This window comes from Bufo bufo, chromosome 10 (assembly GCF_905171765.1).
Source record: "Bufo bufo chromosome 10, aBufBuf1.1, whole genome shotgun sequence".
Classification (NCBI taxonomy): domain Eukaryota; kingdom Metazoa; phylum Chordata; class Amphibia; order Anura; family Bufonidae; genus Bufo; species Bufo bufo.
The window spans coordinates 45,458,640-45,478,269 of record NC_053398.1 but is presented as its reverse complement, the minus strand read 5'-3'; the positions used below and the strand labels follow the sequence as shown (position 1 = coordinate 45,478,269).

Here is a 19,630-nt window from a genome sequence, read left to right as displayed (position 1 = left end):
CTACCAGGTGTCCGGGCATTTATCAGCACGCACCTGCTCAGGTACCACACGGTCATCTAGGTTACACTGATAATTGTTTTAGGGCGCAGGTTTTTTGTGGAGTTTCTCTGCACTATAGTGTTTTTAGTAGCATTTTTTGTGTTGAACACATCAGCTCCAGATGTTAGCTGAAGATTTGTGGGAAGCATGAAATGTTTTTTTTTGCTGTTGGCTTTTTTGTTAATTAGGTGGCCTTTCTTGTCTCTCTGGTTGCGTTTTTTAAAAATGCAGAATGGAGCTATTGGCGTTTTTCAGGTATTTTTGCATCACCCTCTCTTATAGGGGAAAAACACCATGAAAAAAAGGCCAGTGGGCAAACACACAGTAGCAGATTTAGGGCTCGTTCACACGAACGTGTGAAGCCCGTGCTGTGGACCGCAAATTGCGGTCCACAATGCACGGGCACCTTCCGTTGGGCAGGCGCATGGGGATCGCAGACCCATTCACCTGAATGGGTCCGCGATCTCTCCGTCCGGCAAAAAGATAGAGCATGTTCTATCTTTTTGTGTTGCGGAGGCACGGATCAGAACCCCAGAAAGCACTCCGTAGTGCTTCCGCAGTGTTCCGTTCCGTGCTTCCGTTCCGCATCTCCGGATTTGCGGACCTATTGAAATGAATGGGTCCGCATCCGTGATGCGGAATGACAACGGAACGGTGCCCGTGTATTGCGGATCCACAAATGCGGTCCGCAATACGGGAACGGGACACCAACGGTCGTGTGAATGAGCCCTTACTAATGTCAGTTTAACTGGACAGTTGTAAAATCTGACTAAACTTGGTGCATTTTTGGCTCTTTTTAGCGCATCTAGTTCTTGACAAATCCTCTGCTCAACAAGAGGCAGTAGCCTGAGATGCGTCATGTAGCTCCAAAATTGCGCCGCAATTCTGGCATAAAATTCTGTCTCAAAGTAAGCCAACCAATAGTTGGTACAGAGACAACTGCGGGTCATTTATGAACATTTTTGTGACTTTTTAAATGCCCATACAACAGTAGTTTGTCATATGGGTGTTTTTACGCCACCCCCGCAACTCAGAAGTGCCTTCGGCTCCGACAAATTTACCTTTCTTTTATGGCATAAAAGAGGAGTAAAAACGACTTCTGTCAGGGGCTGGAGTCGGTTTTTAACTCCAGACAGACGGTCTGCTGAAGGTGCGCCTATGATGAGACATCCTAATAAATTAGGTGGATCCTCTGGTAGGGCAGGGTGGGGGGGAACCAGAGACCCCATATGCCATCTATAGGATTAGTAAATCTGGACCACCGTTTGCAAAGAGATGCAGCAAAAAGCACAAGTGACCAAAGATTAACACATGCAGTTTTCATTCCGTTTTTTTTTATGTGGTAAAAAAGGTTTGTGCAAATTGTAGGGACCCTTCTAATAGCAATCTGTCCATTACATCATTAGTGCTGTCCTCCTGCGTCTGTATCGCCCTCCCCACATGCCAGGCCACTTACTTGGCACAAACACTGCATCCATGAACAGTCTGTGCACACATACCCCAAGACCAAGTAAACAATACACAGCGTGGCACTTGCCAACACCACTGTTCTGTTTACTGCCATAGAAGATGAAAGCCCATCCATCATATATGGTCAGTGTGTGCCCAGCGAGTAAACAGGCTGAATCTGCGCGGTAAGGCCTCTTGCACACGGCCGTTATAGTTCCATTCCGTGCATTGGGGACAGCAATTTGCGGTCCCCAATGCACGGGCAACGTCCATGCGGCGGCCGGGACGGATCCAGACCCATTCAACTTGAATGGGTCCGTGATCCGTCCATTCTACAAAAAAATAGAACAAGTTCTATTTTTTTTGCTGAACGGAGGCACGGATTGGAACCCCACAGAAGCACATCATGGGCATCGCCGCGTGCGAAAATGCCCATACAATTAAAATATAACAATATTAATGGCATACGGCAAATGGCGTAACAGGAAAAAACGGGAAGTTGTCACTTCAACTACCCAATCATTTTTTATAAAAAGTGATCAAAAAGTCGCACACACTTCAAATATATTGTGCACCGTCACAGTGCAGTGCTACACTAAGGTCTGATGAAGATTGGGGTTCTGATTTGAGGTCTGATGAAGATTGGGGTCTGATCTAATGTCTGATGAAGAGTGGGGATCTAATCTCAGGTCTGATGAAGATTTGGATTCTGATCTGCAGTCTAATGAAGATTGGGAGTCTGATCAGAGGTCTGATAAAGAGTGGGGTTCTGATCTGAGGTCCCATGAAGATAGGGGGTCTGATGAAGATTGGAGGTCTGATGGAGATTGAGGGTCTGATCTGAGGTCTGATGGAGATTGAGGGTCTGATCTGAGGTCTGATGAAGATTGAGGGTTGATCTGAGGTCTGATGGAGATTGAGGGTCTGATCTGAGGTCTGATGGAGATTGAGGGTCTGATGGAGATTGAGGGTCTGATCTGAGGTCTGATGGAGATTGAGGGTCTGATCTGAGGTCTGATGGAAATTGAGGGTCTGATCTGAGGTCTGATAAAGAGTGGGGTTCTGATCTGAGGTCCCATGAAGATAGGGGGTCTGATGAAGATTGAGGGTCTGATCTGAGGTCTGATGGAGATTGAGGGTCTGATCTGAGGTCTGATGGAGATTGAGGGTCTGATCTGAGGTCTGATGGAGATTGAGGGTCTGATCTGAGGTCTGATGGAGATTGAGGGTCTGATCTGAGGTCTGATGGAGATTGAGGGTCTGATCTGAGGTCTGATGAAGATTGAGGGTCTGATCTGAGGTCTGATGGAGATTGAGGGTCTGATCTGAGGTCTGATGGAGATTGAGGGTCTGATCTGAGGTCTGATGGAGATTGAGGGTCTGATCTGAGGTCTGATGGAGATTGAGGGTCTGATCTGAGGTCTGATGGAGATTGAGGGTCTGATCTGAGGTCTGATGGAGATTGAGGGTCTGATCTGAGGTCTGATGGAGATTGAGGGTCTGATCTGAGGTCTGATGGAGATTGAGGGTCTGATCTGAGGTCTGATGGAGATTGAGGGTCTGATCTGAGGTCTGATGGAGATTGAGGTTTTCATTTGAGGTCTGATAAAGATAGGGGGTCTGATCTGAGGTCTGATGAATATTGGAGGTCTGATCTGAGGTACGATAATTAAAAATTTAATAAAACATTTTAGATTAAAAGAAAAAGATAGCAAAAAATAATACTAAGACCGCATGCACACGGCTGTTAGGGACCACAATTTGCGGTCCCCAATGCACAGGCAACATCCGTGCAGTTTCCGCAGACGGATGCAGACCCAATCAGCTTTACTCATGGGTCTGTGATCCGTCTGTACCGGAAAAAAATATAGAACATGCTTTATTTTTTTGCGGTGTGGAGGCACGGAGAGAAACTTCTGTGGGGTTCCCTCCGCTGTGTACCTTCCAGATTGCGGACCCGTTCATGTGAATGGGTCTGCATCCGTGATGCGGTGCAAAATCCGTCCTGGCCCGTATATTGCAGATCGGCTGTTTGCGGGCTGCAATCGGGGCCCAGACGGCACACACTCGTCTGCATGAGACCTAAGTAAGAAAATAAGCTTATTCAGTATCCACATGACCGACATATCCTAAACAACTCATTTCCCAGGTCATTCGGTATGAAATATGTCGTGTAAACAATAAAACACAAAAAAGCAATGTCAGAAATGGCTTTTTTTTTTTTATATATTTGCAAGGAAATTTTTTTTTACATTGACCCTCAAACAGCACCAAAACAATGCCTAACACTAACAGCCATGTCACGTTGTAACATCCGGCCACTGAGGGGTTAAGCGCTAATTGTCGCAGTGTGACGGCAGGCGGTCCTGCGTCTTCTGAGAAGTCATGGAGAAGGCGCGTGAGCCGTCCTGATGTAGGACACAAGTGCCGGAGCGGTGACAGTGGGGGCGGGGCGCACGGCGGGCCCCGCCCCCAGATGAGGGTGTAGCGGCTCCTCCGGCGCCCATTGGAGCGGCCGCTGTTTTCCTCCTGTGACAGCTCCGCCCCCGCTGCCGCCCGTCCATACCAGGAATTGGAAGGAAAATAAGGCGCAGGGGCCAGGACACCGGGGCTACAAAAGGCTGCGGGGACACAGTCCGAGAGCTAAATGTCGCACGGCTGCGGTAAACCTTAAAGCGAGGGAGTGGGTGACACAGCTGCGGTACCGTCTGACGAGTGCGGCTTCTCCGTTCCCGTGCAGAAGAAGAAGGGCAGCAGCAGCAGGACCCCCGGACATGTTCCCCCTGGACTCCCCCTGGAACATCTCGTTCGCCGGCTGCGGCTTCCTGGGGATCTACCACATCGGGGTCGCCAGCTGTCTGAAGGAGCATGCCCCCTTCCTGGTGGAAAATGCCAGAAACATCTACGGAGCCTCTGCCGGTGCCCTGACCGCCACGGCGCTGGTGAGCGGAGCCTGCCTGGGTGAGTGACGTGCTGCTGGGCATGCTTCACACTGCCCTCTAAAGCGCACCTGCGTTTTTGGTGTTATTGAGGTATCTGTGCGGCAGCTGCTCCACCACCTAGTCTATAGACCTCAATAAAGGAGGAACCGGCTAGCAGAGGTGAAACTACTACTCCCAGCATGCTCCATTCGCCTCTATGGGAGCCCTGACAACAACTAAGCAAGTCTGCATGCTGGGAGTTGTAGTAGGTTGCTGATCCCTGGGGTAGAGAGGGGACCGGTCCTTCACACCACCTGTCAGGAAATATGGTGCCTTAAAGGGGTCCTCTCACTTCAGCCAGTGGCACTTATCATGTAAAGAAAGTCAATACAAGGCACAGTTCCTAATGTTCTGTGATTGTCCATATTGACTCCTTGACTGGTTCGATTCCTTTTCCATCACAATATACACTGCTTGTTTCCATGGTTACGAGTACGACCACCCTGCAATCCAGCAGCAGTGGTCGGTCGCACACTATAGGAGAAAGTTGTGGACTATGCACGGTCCTGGCCACCAGAGAGGCCTGAGCTTTTTCCTGTAGTGTGCAAGCACGACCACCGCTGATGATGGATTACAGGGTGGTCGTAGCCATGGAAACGAGCAGTGTATAATGTGATGGGAAAAATGAATCCAGACAGCAAAGGAAGAAATGTGGACAATCACAATACATTAGTAAGTGCCTTGTATTAACTTTCTCTACATGATAAAGGCCATTTGTTTAAGTGAGAGGACCCCTTTAATAATTGTACAGAAGACGATCTGGCAGATTCCTCCTGTTATATGGGGGTCGTCTATTTATTAATTAGCTGGTCCTGGAAGGGGGCGCTCTCTCACACCTGTTCCGGGGATGGAGCTGGCAGAAGTCCATTTTCATGCTGCCCCGAGCTGATTGTCTGCCGGAAAATCTGCCATGTGTGAATGCGCCCTGAGCGCAGCGTAGAGGACCTTTAGTCTGGAGGACGGGCACACCCATCCATTATATGGCAGTGTATTGATTTCAGGGAGAATTGCTGACGTTACAGGGGGCTGAGCAATTTTGGTGGTGGGGTTCCCCCATAGATTTCAGCAACAGGACACCTTGTAAGGCTATGTTCACATCAGAGTTACGGAATCTGGCAGAGCCTGACAATGCCGGGAACCCGCTGGATCCCCATTGACTAGAATGGGATCTAATGAGGATTCAATTGCTTTCCAGCATAAATGCCAGACAAGAAGTTTGTGCCGGATCCCATTGTAGTCCCCGACATTATCCGCTTCTGACAGAACAGCCTGACGGGTTCCAAAACGCTAATGTGAACATAGCCTTATCTAACAAAAAAGGGATCACCCAGAGTGGACAGCTCCTTTAAAGCTTAAAGGGGTTGTCCGGGTTCAGAGCTGAATTTCACCCCGACAGCCCCCCTAACAAGAGCATCGGGGCATTTCATGCTCTGATGCTCTCCTCCTCTGCCCTGCGCTGAATCGCCCAGCAGTGAGCCCGGTGATGTCACCTGCACTGATGGCTTTAGCCCATCAGAGCCGCTGCCGGGTGGAAGCCTCCATGTGCCTGCCTGTATGAGTGGTGAGCGGTGGGCAGTCAGATCCCAAGCTGATCAGACTCATTATAACCTGGCACGCCCCCTTCAATGGGGGCATATCTCTAGGAAATGCCCCTATTGTCTGATAGGTGCGGGTCCCACCTCTAGAACCCGCACCTACTCCGAGAACGGTGTGGGGAGAGTGGTGGCTGGTTTTCCGGGATCCGGCCACCGCCAGACGCTCTCCCCATACAAGTGAATAGGAGTCCACCGCTCTTGCGCGGCCACCGCTCCCATTTATTTCTATGGGGCTGACGGAAATAGCTCAGCCAGCGCGCTCGCCTATTTTCATCGGCCCCAAAGAAATGAACGGAGAGCGGCTGCGCATACGCAGTGCGCCCACCGTCACCTTCGCTCCGTTCTCGGTGTGGGTTCCAGAGGTGGGAGCCGCACCTATCAGACCATGGAGGCATATTCTAGCGATAAGCCCCTATTGTCTGTGATGGGAATACCCCTTTAAGGCATCTTCAATAGCTTTTGGCTGAACACTCACCAACCCAGCCACCAGCTATGCCAACCTACAGCCAGATAAACATTCATGCTCAGCTGATCGCTGCCAACGGGGAGAGGGGAGGAAGCTGCTGCTAGACGCCGCCGGTGGCTCTTCTTTCCTGTAAACACGAGGTAGAAAGTGTCGGAGGCCCCCTACATATAACGGGCGGACCCGTCTCCTATGTGCAGCGGGCTCTCTATGGTTTCTCCGAGATGCAGGTCATGCACGGCAGTGTTCTTGTGAAACGCCTAAAGATCGTCATAGACGATGATAACGAGGGCGAAAGGAGACAAGCGCTCTACTTTCCCAACTATGGGACAGATGTGTGCAAGGATTGGCTATGTAGGAAGCAGGGGATACCGCTCTACGGAAAATCTGGGCAGCCGTATCCCGCTCCGAGGTCCAGCTGATGCGCCTGACCATCGGTGATGTAAATCTGTAATTCTAAGTATCTTCCTGAGCAGTCGTCACGGTCCCCCGGATTCTGGCGAGCACGTGCCTGCTGTCTATAGACCGGCTGCACGCTCTGTGCGCTCCGCTATATTTCAGCTTACTCAGCCAGGGTCACAGGGGCATAGTGCTGGCCTGTAGTAATGGCCGAGTCACCCCTCGATGACACAGTCACAGGTGGAGCTGTTTGGAGTTTTGATCATTTTTTATTATACTTTTATTATACTTGTAAAGCATTTCTAACTGTTCTGCATTTCTTTTATCTGGAGTCATATACTGAGGCAGTCGAATAGTTAAAGCGTATCAAACCGTCCACAAACTCTGCATTAAATATTAGTACAGTTTGTATTTCTGGCCATTATATCACTTGTATCTGGCATTGTTAGCGTTTTTCTTCTGCATAGTGAATGTCTAGTTTGCGGTTCTCTCAGACAAGGTGGGCGGAGACCAGCTCCTGTCCACTGCACACAGAAAGTAGAGGAGAATCTGCTTCCTAACCTTCTCTTAGGGCTCTTTCACAAGAGCGGATGCCGTACGTGGAATCTGCTGTGTGAAAGACAGCCATGCCCCGGTCTGGACAGCAGAGACACGGAGCATTAACATGATTGATGATCTTTTTACTACAAAATCACAGTGAGATAAAGTTGTCACTGTGATTTTGTAGTAAAAAGATCACAGAGAGGCACGGAGCATTATCAATCATGTTAATGCTCCATGTCTCTGCTGTCCAGAGCAAGGCTTGGCTGTCTTTCACGCAGACGATGACACGCACGGTATCTGCTCGTGTGAAAGAGCCCTTACTTAATCAGAAGCAGCTCCAGGATCAAGGATGACATTATAAAGACGTACTGACCTGTATGGTTGTGAATAAGGCACTTGTGCTGAGATGTAAACTTCCTATATAGCTGTGCAGTCCCATGTCACTCAGTTCCTGCTCAATCCTTCCCCTTCCCTCTCCATAGACTTATACTGACATGTGTAGTATGATACTTCAGTGGAGATGATCCTTCCTGGACAGGTTTAAAGGGCATCTGTCAGCAGTTTTGTACCTATGACACTGGCTGACCTGTTACATGTGCACTTGGCAGCTGAAGACATCTGTGTTGGTCCCATGTTCATACGTGCCCACATTGCTGAGAAAAAGGAAGTTTTAATATATGCAAATGAGCCTCTAGGAGCAACGGGGGCGTTGTCATTACACCTAGAGGCTCTGCTTTCTCTGCCACTGCGGTGTCCTCTGGACTTTGATTGACAGGGCCGGCAGTGTAAACATCATCACAACTGGTCCTGTCAATCAAGGTGCAGAGGACACGGTAGTTGCAGAGACAGCAGAGCCTCTAGGTGTAATGGCAACGCCCCTGTTGCTCCTAGAGGCTCATTTGCATATATGAAAACATGATTTTTCTCAGTAATGCGGACACATATGAACATGGGACCAGCACAGATGTCTTCAGCTGCCAAGTGCACATGTAACAGGTCAGCCAGTGTCATAGGGACAAGTCTGCTGACAGATGGGCTTTAAGGAAGGTTTCTAAGTATAAATCATTTAGAAAGGGGGGAGGGGAGAGGTAAGCTGATGGCATGAGAACTAGGCATTTCTCCATGATGAGATATATTACACAGTATCTTGTGGTCACTATTGATTTATACAAAGTTGGATGAAAGGTTAGTGATTATTTAAAGGGGTTCTCCGGGCTTTTAATATTGATGGCCTATCCTCAAGATAGATCATCAGTATTAGATTGGCGGGGGTCCGACACTCGGCATCCCCCATCGATCAGCTGTATTATGAGCTGGCGAGCACAGTGTGCACGTGCCGTCTCCCGTCTCTCTTCCTGTTCACCACTGATGTCTATGGCAAAGCAGCGGCAAGCAGTAAGGGAGATGGCACGTGCACTCTACGCGCGCCGTCTCCTCATACAGGTGATCGGAGTGGGTGTCGGACCCCCGCTGATCTGATATTGATGTCCTATCCTGAGGATAGGCCATCAATATTAAAAGCCCGGAGAACCCCTTTAAAGCCTAGGGGTTGTGTGATAAAAAATATCCATTTTGCCTATTAGGGACAATGGGGTCTATAGAGGGGGTTCCCCGTTCAGGACCCTACAGCGATAAAAGGCTACAAAGAGCTGGTGGAGCCAGCACATCACATAGACAGCCTTTAGTTTTCATTGGGAACTGTGTAATGCCTGGTTTCCCCTGTGGTGGCGCTACAGGGGAATTGTAGCAGATTACAGCTTGATGTTGGAGGACTTTTCTAACAAAAATGGATTATCAAAAGTGGAGGGCCCCTTTAAACTTAAATGAAACCTTAGGAGCCACGGTAAAGAGGATAACATATAATTGCTTAAATGGCAGTTACCTAATACACGATGGTATTATTAGCTATTATTCCTTTTCATCGGTGCTTGTCCGGCAGGAACATCGGCCAGTCTAACAGGGCCCTGACCTGTACGGCCAGCGCTAGGCTTCGTTCACAGTTGCTTTGGGAATCTGTCAGGCTAATACATTAAATGCCGGCCGGAAAAAAAAAAAAACGCTGCACGCAGCAGTATCCGTCTGAAACCGGAAACCGGCTAGGCCCGGTAAATGGGATTCCGGTGGTACGCAGTAGTGTCGGGCAATGATGAGCTCCGGCACCATTATCCTCTGTCCGATCAAACTACCAGATTCCCAGCGCAACTGTGAGCGCAGACTTGGGGTCCAGTCACACGTCCGTAATTCTTGCTCCGCATCCATTCCGCAATTGTGCGGAACGAGCTCGGACCCATTCATTTCAGACGGTGTGCTGTCCTCATCCGTAGTTCCGTTCTGCGGCCCCGCAAAAAAGATAGAGCATGTCCTCGCGGACAAGAATAGCCATTTCTATATAGGGCTGGCTGTGTGCATTCCGCAAAATGCGGGACACACGGCAGGCATCCGTGTTTTGCAATTTGCGGTCTGCAAAACACTTAGGCCTCTTTCACACGACCGTATGGCTTTTTCAGTGTTTTGCGGTCTGTTTTTCACAGATCCGTTGTTCCGTTTTCTGTTTCCGTTTATGTTCCGTTTTTTCCGTATGGCATATACAGTAATTACATTTTCAAATGATGGTTCCGCAAAAACGGAATGGATACGGAAGACATACGGATGCATTTCTGTATGTGTTCCGTTTTTTTGCGGACCCATTGACTTGAATGGAGCCACGGAATGTGATTTGCGGGCAATAATAGGACATGTTCTATCTTTTCACGGAACGGAAATACGGAAACGGAATGCATACGGAGTACATTCCATTTTATTTTTGCGGAACCATTGAAATCAACGGTTCCGTATACAGACCGTATACAGAATGCAAAAAAAAGGCCCGTAAACGGAAAAAAAAAGGTCATGTGAAAGAGGCCTTAAAGACGTCTGAAATGGACCCTTTGGCCTCATGCACACGACCGTTCCGTTTTTTTGCGGATCCGCAAAACACTGAAGCCACCGTGTGCCTTCCGCAATTTGCGGAACGGAACAGGCGGCCCATTGTAGAAATGCCTATTCTTGTCCGCCAAACGGACAACTATAGGACATGTTATATATATTTTTTTTGCGGGGCTACGTAACGGAGCAATGGATGCGGACAGCACACGGAGTGCTGTCCGCATCTTTTGCGGCCCCATTGAAGTGAATGGGTCCGCACCCGAGCCGCAAAAACGGTCGTGTGCATGAGGCCTTAGTCTCGAAAATGTTTGTTGACAGGGTCTTCACCACAGCTAAAAAAATGTGCCCCACGAGTCCTCGTGCCTGTAGGCAGCAGATCACTGTGGCACACGTGCTGCAAGGTAATTACACTTTAATTATGACTAATGACTTGAGAGAGAAAATGGCTGACGGGACAGGACGGCCAGAGAAGTATCGTGTCAGAGTTCAGAGCAACTGAACATGCAGGGCACAGTGAAAAAGAGAGTGGGGCGCGAGGAGGGACGCTCCGGGGCAGAATATCTAGACAAGCGCTGCGGAAGTGTATGTCTATGTCTGCGCTGTGTTTGTCACATCTCCTGATGGCAGCGGTTTACTGTGCAATATACTGTTCTTTAGACTGGATACCGCCATGTGGAGGAGAGCAGCAGTCTGGGCAATATATACTGTTCTTTAGACTGGATACCGCCATATAGAGGAGAGCAGTCTGTGCAATATATACTGTTCTTTAGACTGGATACCGCCATATAGAGGAGCAGCAGTCTGTGCAATATATACTGTTCTTTAGACTGGATACCGCCACATGGAGGAGAGCAGCAGTCTGTGCAATATATACTGTTCTTTAGACTGGATACCGCCATATGGAGGAGAGCAGCAGTCTGTGCAATATATACTGTTCTTTAGACTGGATACCGCCATATGGAGGAGAGCAGCAGTCTGTGCAATATATACTGTTCTTTAGACTGGATACCGCCATATGGAGGAGAGCAGTCTGTGCAATATATACTGTTCTTTAGACTGGATACCGCCATATGGAGGAGCAGCAGTCTGTGCAATATATACTGTTCTTTAGACTGGATACCGCCATATGGAGGAGCAGCAGTCTGTGCAATATATACTGTTCTTTAGACTGGATACCGCCATATGGAGGAGCAACAGTCTGGGCAATATATACTGTTCTTTAGACTGGATACCGCCATGTGGAGGAGAGCAGCAGTATGTGCAATATATACTGTTCTTTAGACTGGATACCGCCACATGGAGGAGAGCAGTCTGTGCAATATATACTGTTCTTTAGACTGGATACCGCCATATGGAGGAGAGCAGTCTGTGCAATATATACTGTTCTTTAGACTAGATACCGCCATATGGAGGAGCAACAGTCTGGGCAATATATACTGTTCTTTAGACTGGATACCGCCATATGGAGGAGCAGCAGTCTGTGCAATATATACTGTTCTTTAGACTGGATACCGCCATGTGGAGGAGAGCAGCAGTCTGTGCAATATATACTGTTCTTTAGACTGGATACCGCCATGTGGAGGAGAGCAGCAGTATGTGCAATATATACTGTTCTTTAGACTGGATACCGCCACATGGAGGAGAGCAGTCTGTGCAATATATACTGTTCTTTAGACTGGATACCGCCATATGGAGGAGAGCAGTCTGTGCAATATATACTGTTCTTTAGACTAGATACCGCCATATGGAGGAGCAACAGTCTGGGCAATATATACTGTTCTTTAGACTGGATACCGCCATATGGAGGAGCAGCAGTCTGTGCAATATATACTGTTCTTTAGACTGGATACCGCCATGTGGAGGAGAGCAGCAGTCTGTGCAATATATACTGTTCTTTAGACTGGATACTGCCATATGGAGGAGAGCAGCAGTCTGTGCAATATATACTGTTCTTTAGACTGGATACCGCCATATGGAGGAGAGCAGTCTGTGCAATATATACTGTTCTTTAGACTGGATACCGCCATATGGAGGAGCAGCAGTCTGTGCAATATATACTGTTCTTTAGACTGGATACCGCCATATGGAGGAGAGCAGTCTGTGCAATATATACTGTTCTTTAGACTGGATACCGCCATATGGAGGAGCAGCAGTCTGTGCAATATATACTGTTCTTTAGACTGGATACCGCCATATGGAGGAGCAACAGTCTGGGCAATATATACTGTTCTTTAGACTGGATACCGCCATGTGGAGGAGAGCAGCAGTATGTGCAATATATACTGTTCTTTAGACTGGATACCGCCACATGGAGGAGAGCAGTCTGTGCAATATATACTGTTCTTTAGACTGGATACCGCCATATGGAGGAGAGCAGTCTGTGCAATATATACTGTTCTTTAGACTAGATACCGCCATATGGAGGAGCAACAGTCTGGGCAATATATACTGTTCTTTAGACTGGATACCGCCATATGGAGGAGCAGCAGTCTGTGCAATATATACTGTTCTTTAGACTGGATACCGCCATATGGAGGAGAGCAGTCTGTGCAATATATACTGTTCTTTAGACTGGATACCGCCATATGGAGGAGAGCAGCAGTCTGTGCAATATATACTGTTCTTTAGACTGGATACCGCCATATGGAGGAGAGCAGTCTGTGCAATATATACTGTTCTTTAGACTGGATACCGCCATATGGAGGAGAGCAGCAGTCTGTGCAATATATACTGTTCTTTAGACTGGATACCGCCATATGGAGGAGAGCAGTCTGTGCAATATATACTGTTCTTTAGACTGGATACCGCCATATGGAGGAGAGCAGTCTGTGCAATATATACTGTTCTTTAGACTGGATACCGCCATATGGAGGAGAGCAGTCTGTGCAATATATACTGTTCTTTAGACTGGATACCGCCATATGGAGGAGAGCAGTCTGTGCAATATATACTGTTCTTTAGACTGGATACCGCCATATGGAGGAGAGCAGTCTGTGCAATATATACTGTTCTTTAGACTGGATACCGCCACATGGAGGAGAGCAGAAGTCTGTGCAATATATACTGTTCTTTAGACTGGATACCGCCATATGGAGGAGCAGCAGTCTGTGCAATATATACTGTTCTTTAGACTGGATACCGCCATATGGAGGAGAGCAGCAGTCTGTGCAATATATACTGTTCTTTAGACTGGATACCGCCACATGGAGGAGAGCAGAAGTCTGTGCAATATATACTGTTCTTTAGACTGGATACCGCCATATAGAGGAGAGCAGTCTGTGCAATATATACTGTTCTTTAGACTGGATACCGCCATATGGAGGAGAGCAGTCTGTGCAATATATACTGTTCTTTAGACTGGATACCGCCATATGGAGGAGAGCAGCAGTCTGTGCAATATATACTGTTCTTTAGACTGGATACCGCCATATGGAGGAGAGCAGCAGTCTGTGCAATATATACTGTTCTTTAGACTGGATACCGCCATATGGAGGAGAGCAGTCTGTGCAATATATACTGTTCTTTAGACTGGATACCGCCATATGGAGGAGAGCAGTCTGTGCAATATATACTGTTCTTTAGACTGGATACCGCCATATGGAGGAGAGCAGCAGTCTGTGCAATATATACTGTTCTTTAGACTGGATACCGCCATATGGAGGAGAGCAGCAGTCTGTGCAATATATACTGTTCTTTAGACTGGATACCGCCATATGGAGGAGAGCAGTCTGTGCAATATATACTGTTCTTTAGACTGGATACCGCCATATGGAGGAGAGCAGTCTGTGCAATATATACTGTTCTTTAGACTGGATACCGCCATATGGAGGAGAGCAGTCTGTGCAATATATACTGTTCTTTAGACTGGATACCGCCATATGGAGGAGCAGTCTGTGCAAATCCATAATGCAAAAAAAAAGTAGAGCAATGGATGAATTTCAGCCTATGGTGTATTCATTAGGTGCTTTCCTGGTGCACACAGTAAATGGACGCTGCAAAACTGGGGGGTCATTTATTAAACAGAAATACCCCTAAATTAGGCATATTTCTGACACAGATTGCGGCGCAAAGGTCCTTTGCGCCACAGTCTGCGACTTCTCACGGCAGGTCTAAAGAAGTGGTTGTGGCCGGGAAGGGGACAGGCCCGTCTCATTTACCATTTTCTAAACCTGTTTTAGGCGTAGAAAATGGTCTAAGGCTCCATTCACACGTCCGTAGTGTATTGCGGATCCGCAACACACCCGGCCGGCACCCCCATAGAAATGCCTATTCTTGTCCGCAATTGCGGACAAGAATAGGACATGTTCTATTTTTTTCCGGAGCCGCGGACCGGAAGATCGGCGGCGCGCTCCGGAAATGCGGATGCGGACAGCACACTGTGTGCTGTCCGCATCCATTCCGTCCCCATAGAGAATAAATGGGTCCGCACCCGTTCAGCAAAATTGCGCAACGGATGCGGACCACAATTGCGGACGTGTGAATGGACTCTAAATGTGAGGATGCATTCACATGACCGTGCCGTGTTTTGCGGAACACGCTATCTATAAAAAGCTTTTTGACTCTATATAGACATGCTCTATATTTTTTGCGGGGCCACAGAACTGTGTGCTGTCCACATCTTTTGTGGCCCCATTGTAATGAATGGGCAGATCTGCAACATGGCAGCCTACTTACCTGCTCCCCGCTGCTGAGTCCCGGCTCCTTCGCTCCACCTGCTCAGCTGTCTCGCTCTGTTCCCCGCACTATCGACATCCACTTTAAAACTGCTGCAGCCAATCACTGGCTGCAGCAGCAACCTGTTCCCCTTGCGCCAGGTCAGTTGGCCACGTGACGCAAGGGGTGGCTCGGACACCACTGTGGCCAGTGTTTGGCTGCACCAGTTTCAAAGTGAATGTCGATCGTGGGGGAACAGAGTGAGACCGCTGAGGACGGGGAGCGGAGGGGCCGAGCGCAAAAACCATGGCACAAGCAAACTGTGTGAATACACCTTTATAGGAGGAGATGTTGAGCGTTATCCTTCAGTTTTTCTTCAAATGTTTGAAAACACTGATACACAGAACACAGTCACAGACAATACTGGTTAGGCCTCATGCACGCGGCCGTTGTTTTAGTCCGCACCCGAGCCGCAGTATTTGCTGCTTGGATGCGGACCCATTCACTTCAATACGGCCACAAAAGATGCGGACAGCACTTCCCACGTGCTGTCCGCATCCGTTGCTCCGTTCCGTGGTCCGCAAAAAAAATATAACCTGTCCTATTCTTGTCCGTTTTGCGTACACAAGAATGGGCAGTTATATTAATGGCTGTCCGCGCCGTTCCACAAATTGCAGAACGCACACAGACGCCATCCGTGTTTTGCGGACCGCACAACGGTGGTGTGCATGAGGCCTTAAACTTGCGTGCAGAGCAATCGGTTTTCCCCGAACAGCCCCTGACTCACTCCTATCGCTGGTGTGAAATAAGCCTTATCGCTGTGTTCTGCCGCATTATCTCGCTGCCACTGTATATTACCCAGTGACACAACATGGCGGCTGAGGACACAGACTTTGCACCACGGTCCAGTACATTCCTCAGCTCTAAAGTACAGTGTTTTTTCTGGCATTTTTTTTTCCGGTGGGGGAGGGGCAGATTTACCGTACTTACTGTAAGACAGCGGAAACTTAGACACCGGGGATCAGCAACCTTCAGCACTCCAGCTGATGTGAAACTACAATTCCCAGCGTGCACAGTTGCTCAGCGGTTCTCCGCACGAAGAAGTGAATGGCGCATGTTGGGAGTTGTAGGTTAACAACAGCCGGAGTGCCGGAGGCTGCTGACCCCTACTATAGACTGTCTAGTCTAAGCCCAATTCACACGTCCGTGCTCAAATCCATGAAAAGGTGGTCAGTGATGCCTTCGTGAAGGATCAGTGTGTCCGTTTTTTTTTGCCGTCTGTGTGTCATCCGTGTTTCATGGACACTGTGCATCTCTTCCTAATGATCCGGATGATCCGGACCTTAAAAAAAAACGGAACGCAATAGAAATACGTTTGTGTGCATGAGCCCTTAATGGGCGTGATAGATGTGTGAGCGCGAACATAATAGAGCACGCTTCAGAGCGAAACAAATGGATGGGTATACAGTATGTGCTGTCCGTGGAGAATACACGCGTCTGTGAATCATGTGTGATGAATGATGGCTTTAGTTTAAGAGCGCCACTTAAAAACTGCGTGAAAGCAGAAATTTGGCACACCCACCTTTTTCATCATTTAGAATTTTTAGAAAGAGCCGAGCATGTGCACCTGGCACCTGATGGGTTAATGCAGCCTCCATTACTGTCAGATGATATTTGCCTTGATGTGACTGCCGGGGGGTACGGATGGGGACAGGTGGCGTCTTCGGCCTGGGCTGTCACCTGCCTGTAACCCTACACCTGCCAGTTCCTAGAAGTCGCCTCAGTCTGCGTAGCCTCGCATGCTTTGCATTAAGGTGATTGACGGGTGGATTAATCGCTGCAACACAACAAAAAGTGTTTGCATAGGTCGCTTCCGAAAAAAAAGGGGGTCGACCCTGAGCGCTCCTGGTGCAAACCGTCCATAACCTCATCACATAGATCTCTCATCGGTGCAACCATCGGAAACAATGGCATGGGACAAGACCAATCTTCTTCACTCTGCCCGGCTTCCAACCCCCTCCTGATGATGTATTGCGCGTCGCGTCGCCCGGTGCACTTCAGTGCATTTACCTCCCCAGTTGAGGCGGATCCTGTGATTTTCGCAGCCCCTTGGCCAGAATCGTGTTGCACGTACGACTGCCCAGGGAGATAATTATTTTATTTTATTTTGTCTTTGCCAAAAAAGAGGAAGGAAGATAAGCGGAGTGCGCGCGCTCTTTTCACCACTTTCCTGCCGCAGTGAACTTTGACACACTTTAAACTGGAAGAAATTGTATTAAAATGGATGCGCGCAGGAGCCGGCTGAGACAGGGAGCCATCAGCTCATGTTCACACGGAAGGGATTTTGTTCAGAAGTCTTTACAGAAAATCCTCCTAAATATTTGCAGGATAAAAATGGAGATTTGGCTGCGATATCGCCTTTTTGAGATTTTGCAGGCCGATGCACGCTGCAGATTGTAAAACCTATAGGCTGCCCTACGATCCTCACAGATCTTTGTGGGATGCGGTGTATGGACGGCACAGTTATGACCGCTATGCTGCACATGAGACATGCATCAGATATAGGCCTCTTTCACGTGAGCGTGTTTGCAGTGGGGCGTATTTTGTGTTCCGGAATCTGCTGCTAATGGTAGTAAATAGGGCCGTTCACGGGCGTATCATTTCAGTGTTTGAAATCTGCAGCACGTCCGCGTTTTGTGCCGATTTGCTTCCCATTATAGCCTGTGGGAGTGCATCAAAAATGTAGGACGGAAGGAAAACGTGTCTAAGGGCTTGTGCACACGACTGTTGTCAAGCGGTGCCCGTATTGCGGCCCACAAACAGTGGGTCCGCAATATATGGGCACCGGGTGTTTATGCACCCCATCACGGATGCGGACCCATTCACTTGAATGGGTCCACAATCTGGAAGGTGCGGTGCAAAGCGGAGGCACGGAAGCCCACGGAAGCACTACAACCATACCGCAAAAAAGTACTGCTGCATGCACTATTTTTGACAGTGCAGACCATCGGAAGCGGATCGCGGACCCCATTCAAGTGAATGGTCCTGTGTCCACATGGGGCGGCCCTACAGTCGCTGCCTGTGCATTGCGGACCGCACATGTTTGTGTGCATGAGCCCTTAACATGCACATTTCAGAGGGGGAGTTGAGCATGCGTTTTTGCCGAGGATTTTTGGCGTGGAATCCGGGCCAAACTCCTCAACCAAAATAGTATGGAAAACTGACAAAATAGGACATGTTCTCTTTTTGATGGCCAGGACTCGCAGTCCCTTAAATAAAGCTGATGAATACGCCCTTAAGAAATTTTTCTAAATAATAAAAAATATCTGCTTTTCTGAAAATCTGAACATCTATGGGACCCCCTCACATTGCAGGTTATGTGCGTTTTTTTTTTGCTTTTTTTCCCCCGTGCTTATTCTTGTGCAGAAAAACCGCAGCGTAGTACAGTACCAGCGACGTGTGTAAGAATAGATAAATCTCGTGTCCCCTCTTTAGATTTTTTCTGTGCAGAAATTGACCTTCCAAATCCACAGCCTGTTATAGTGTTTGCCGTTTTAGCTGCGGATTTCTCTCTTTTCCATTGAAGCGTGAGATCTGCGGCAAATCCGCACCGAACTCCTGCGCGGTGACCCGCACCTATAGGCCTCATGCACACGGCCGTTGCCGTATTGCGGCCCACAAACTGCGGGTCAATATGCGGGCACCGGCCGTGTGTTTCCCGCATCACGGATTGCGGACCCGTTCACTTGAATGGGTCTGCAATCCGGATCTGCGGTGCGGAATAGAGGCAAGGAACCCCACGGAGGCACTACGGAGTGCTTCCATGGTGTCTTTCTCCGTGCCTCCGCACCGCAAAAAAATTGAACTTTCTATTTTTTGGCGGTGTGGACGGATCACAGACCCATTCAACTTGAATGGGTCTCGGTTCCATCCTGGCCGCCGCACGGATGTTGTCTGTGCATTGGGGACCGCAAATTGCCATCCCCAATGCATGGAACGGCCACACAACAGCCGTGTGCATGAGGCCTTAGGTAACACGGAGCACCGCCGGCCTGTTTTTCCGGCTGTGTGGGGCCAGCACTGTGTGCACATAGGCTGGGGTCTGCTATCTCTGAAGAAGGTGACTGGCGGTCAACAACCTAACATAACCTCTCTGCATTAACCCCTGCTTCTCCGCACCAGGCTGGGTGTCGTATAACAAGACTGTGCAGACGGGTCTGCTTCTTGTAGGTTTACTTTTTGCCCTAATGCATTCTGAATGGAAAAGGACCCGCTCAGAATGCATCAGTTTGCCTCCGATCAGTCTCCTTTCCAATTTGGAGGCGGACGACACCAAAACGCTGCTTGCAGCGTTTTGCTGTCCGCCTGTCGATGCGGAGACAAACTGATCCGTCCTGACACACAATGTAAGTCAATGTAGACGGATCCGTTTTCTATGACACAATCTGGCACAATAGAAAACGGATCCGTCCCCCATTGACTTTCAATGGTGTTCAAGACGGATCCGTCTTGGCCATGTTACAGATAATACAAACGGATCCGTCCTGAACCGATGCATGCGGTTGTATTACCTGAACGGATCC

At 48.7% G+C, this 19,630-nt stretch overlaps 1 protein-coding gene across 1 annotated transcript in view; it reads left to right on the top strand.

Moving 5' to 3' along the window:
• Positions 1–3,939: 3,939 nt before the first annotated feature.
• PNPLA2 (patatin like phospholipase domain containing 2) overlaps positions 3,940–19,630 on the top strand; it is a 48,080-nt gene continuing 32,389 nt past the window's right edge. The window contains exon 1 of the mRNA XM_040410443.1: positions 3,940–4,449. Coding sequence (XP_040266377.1) covers positions 4,263–4,449 — 187 coding nt within the window. The 5' untranslated portion in view covers positions 3,940–4,262. The remainder of the gene's footprint in view (positions 4,450–19,630) is intronic.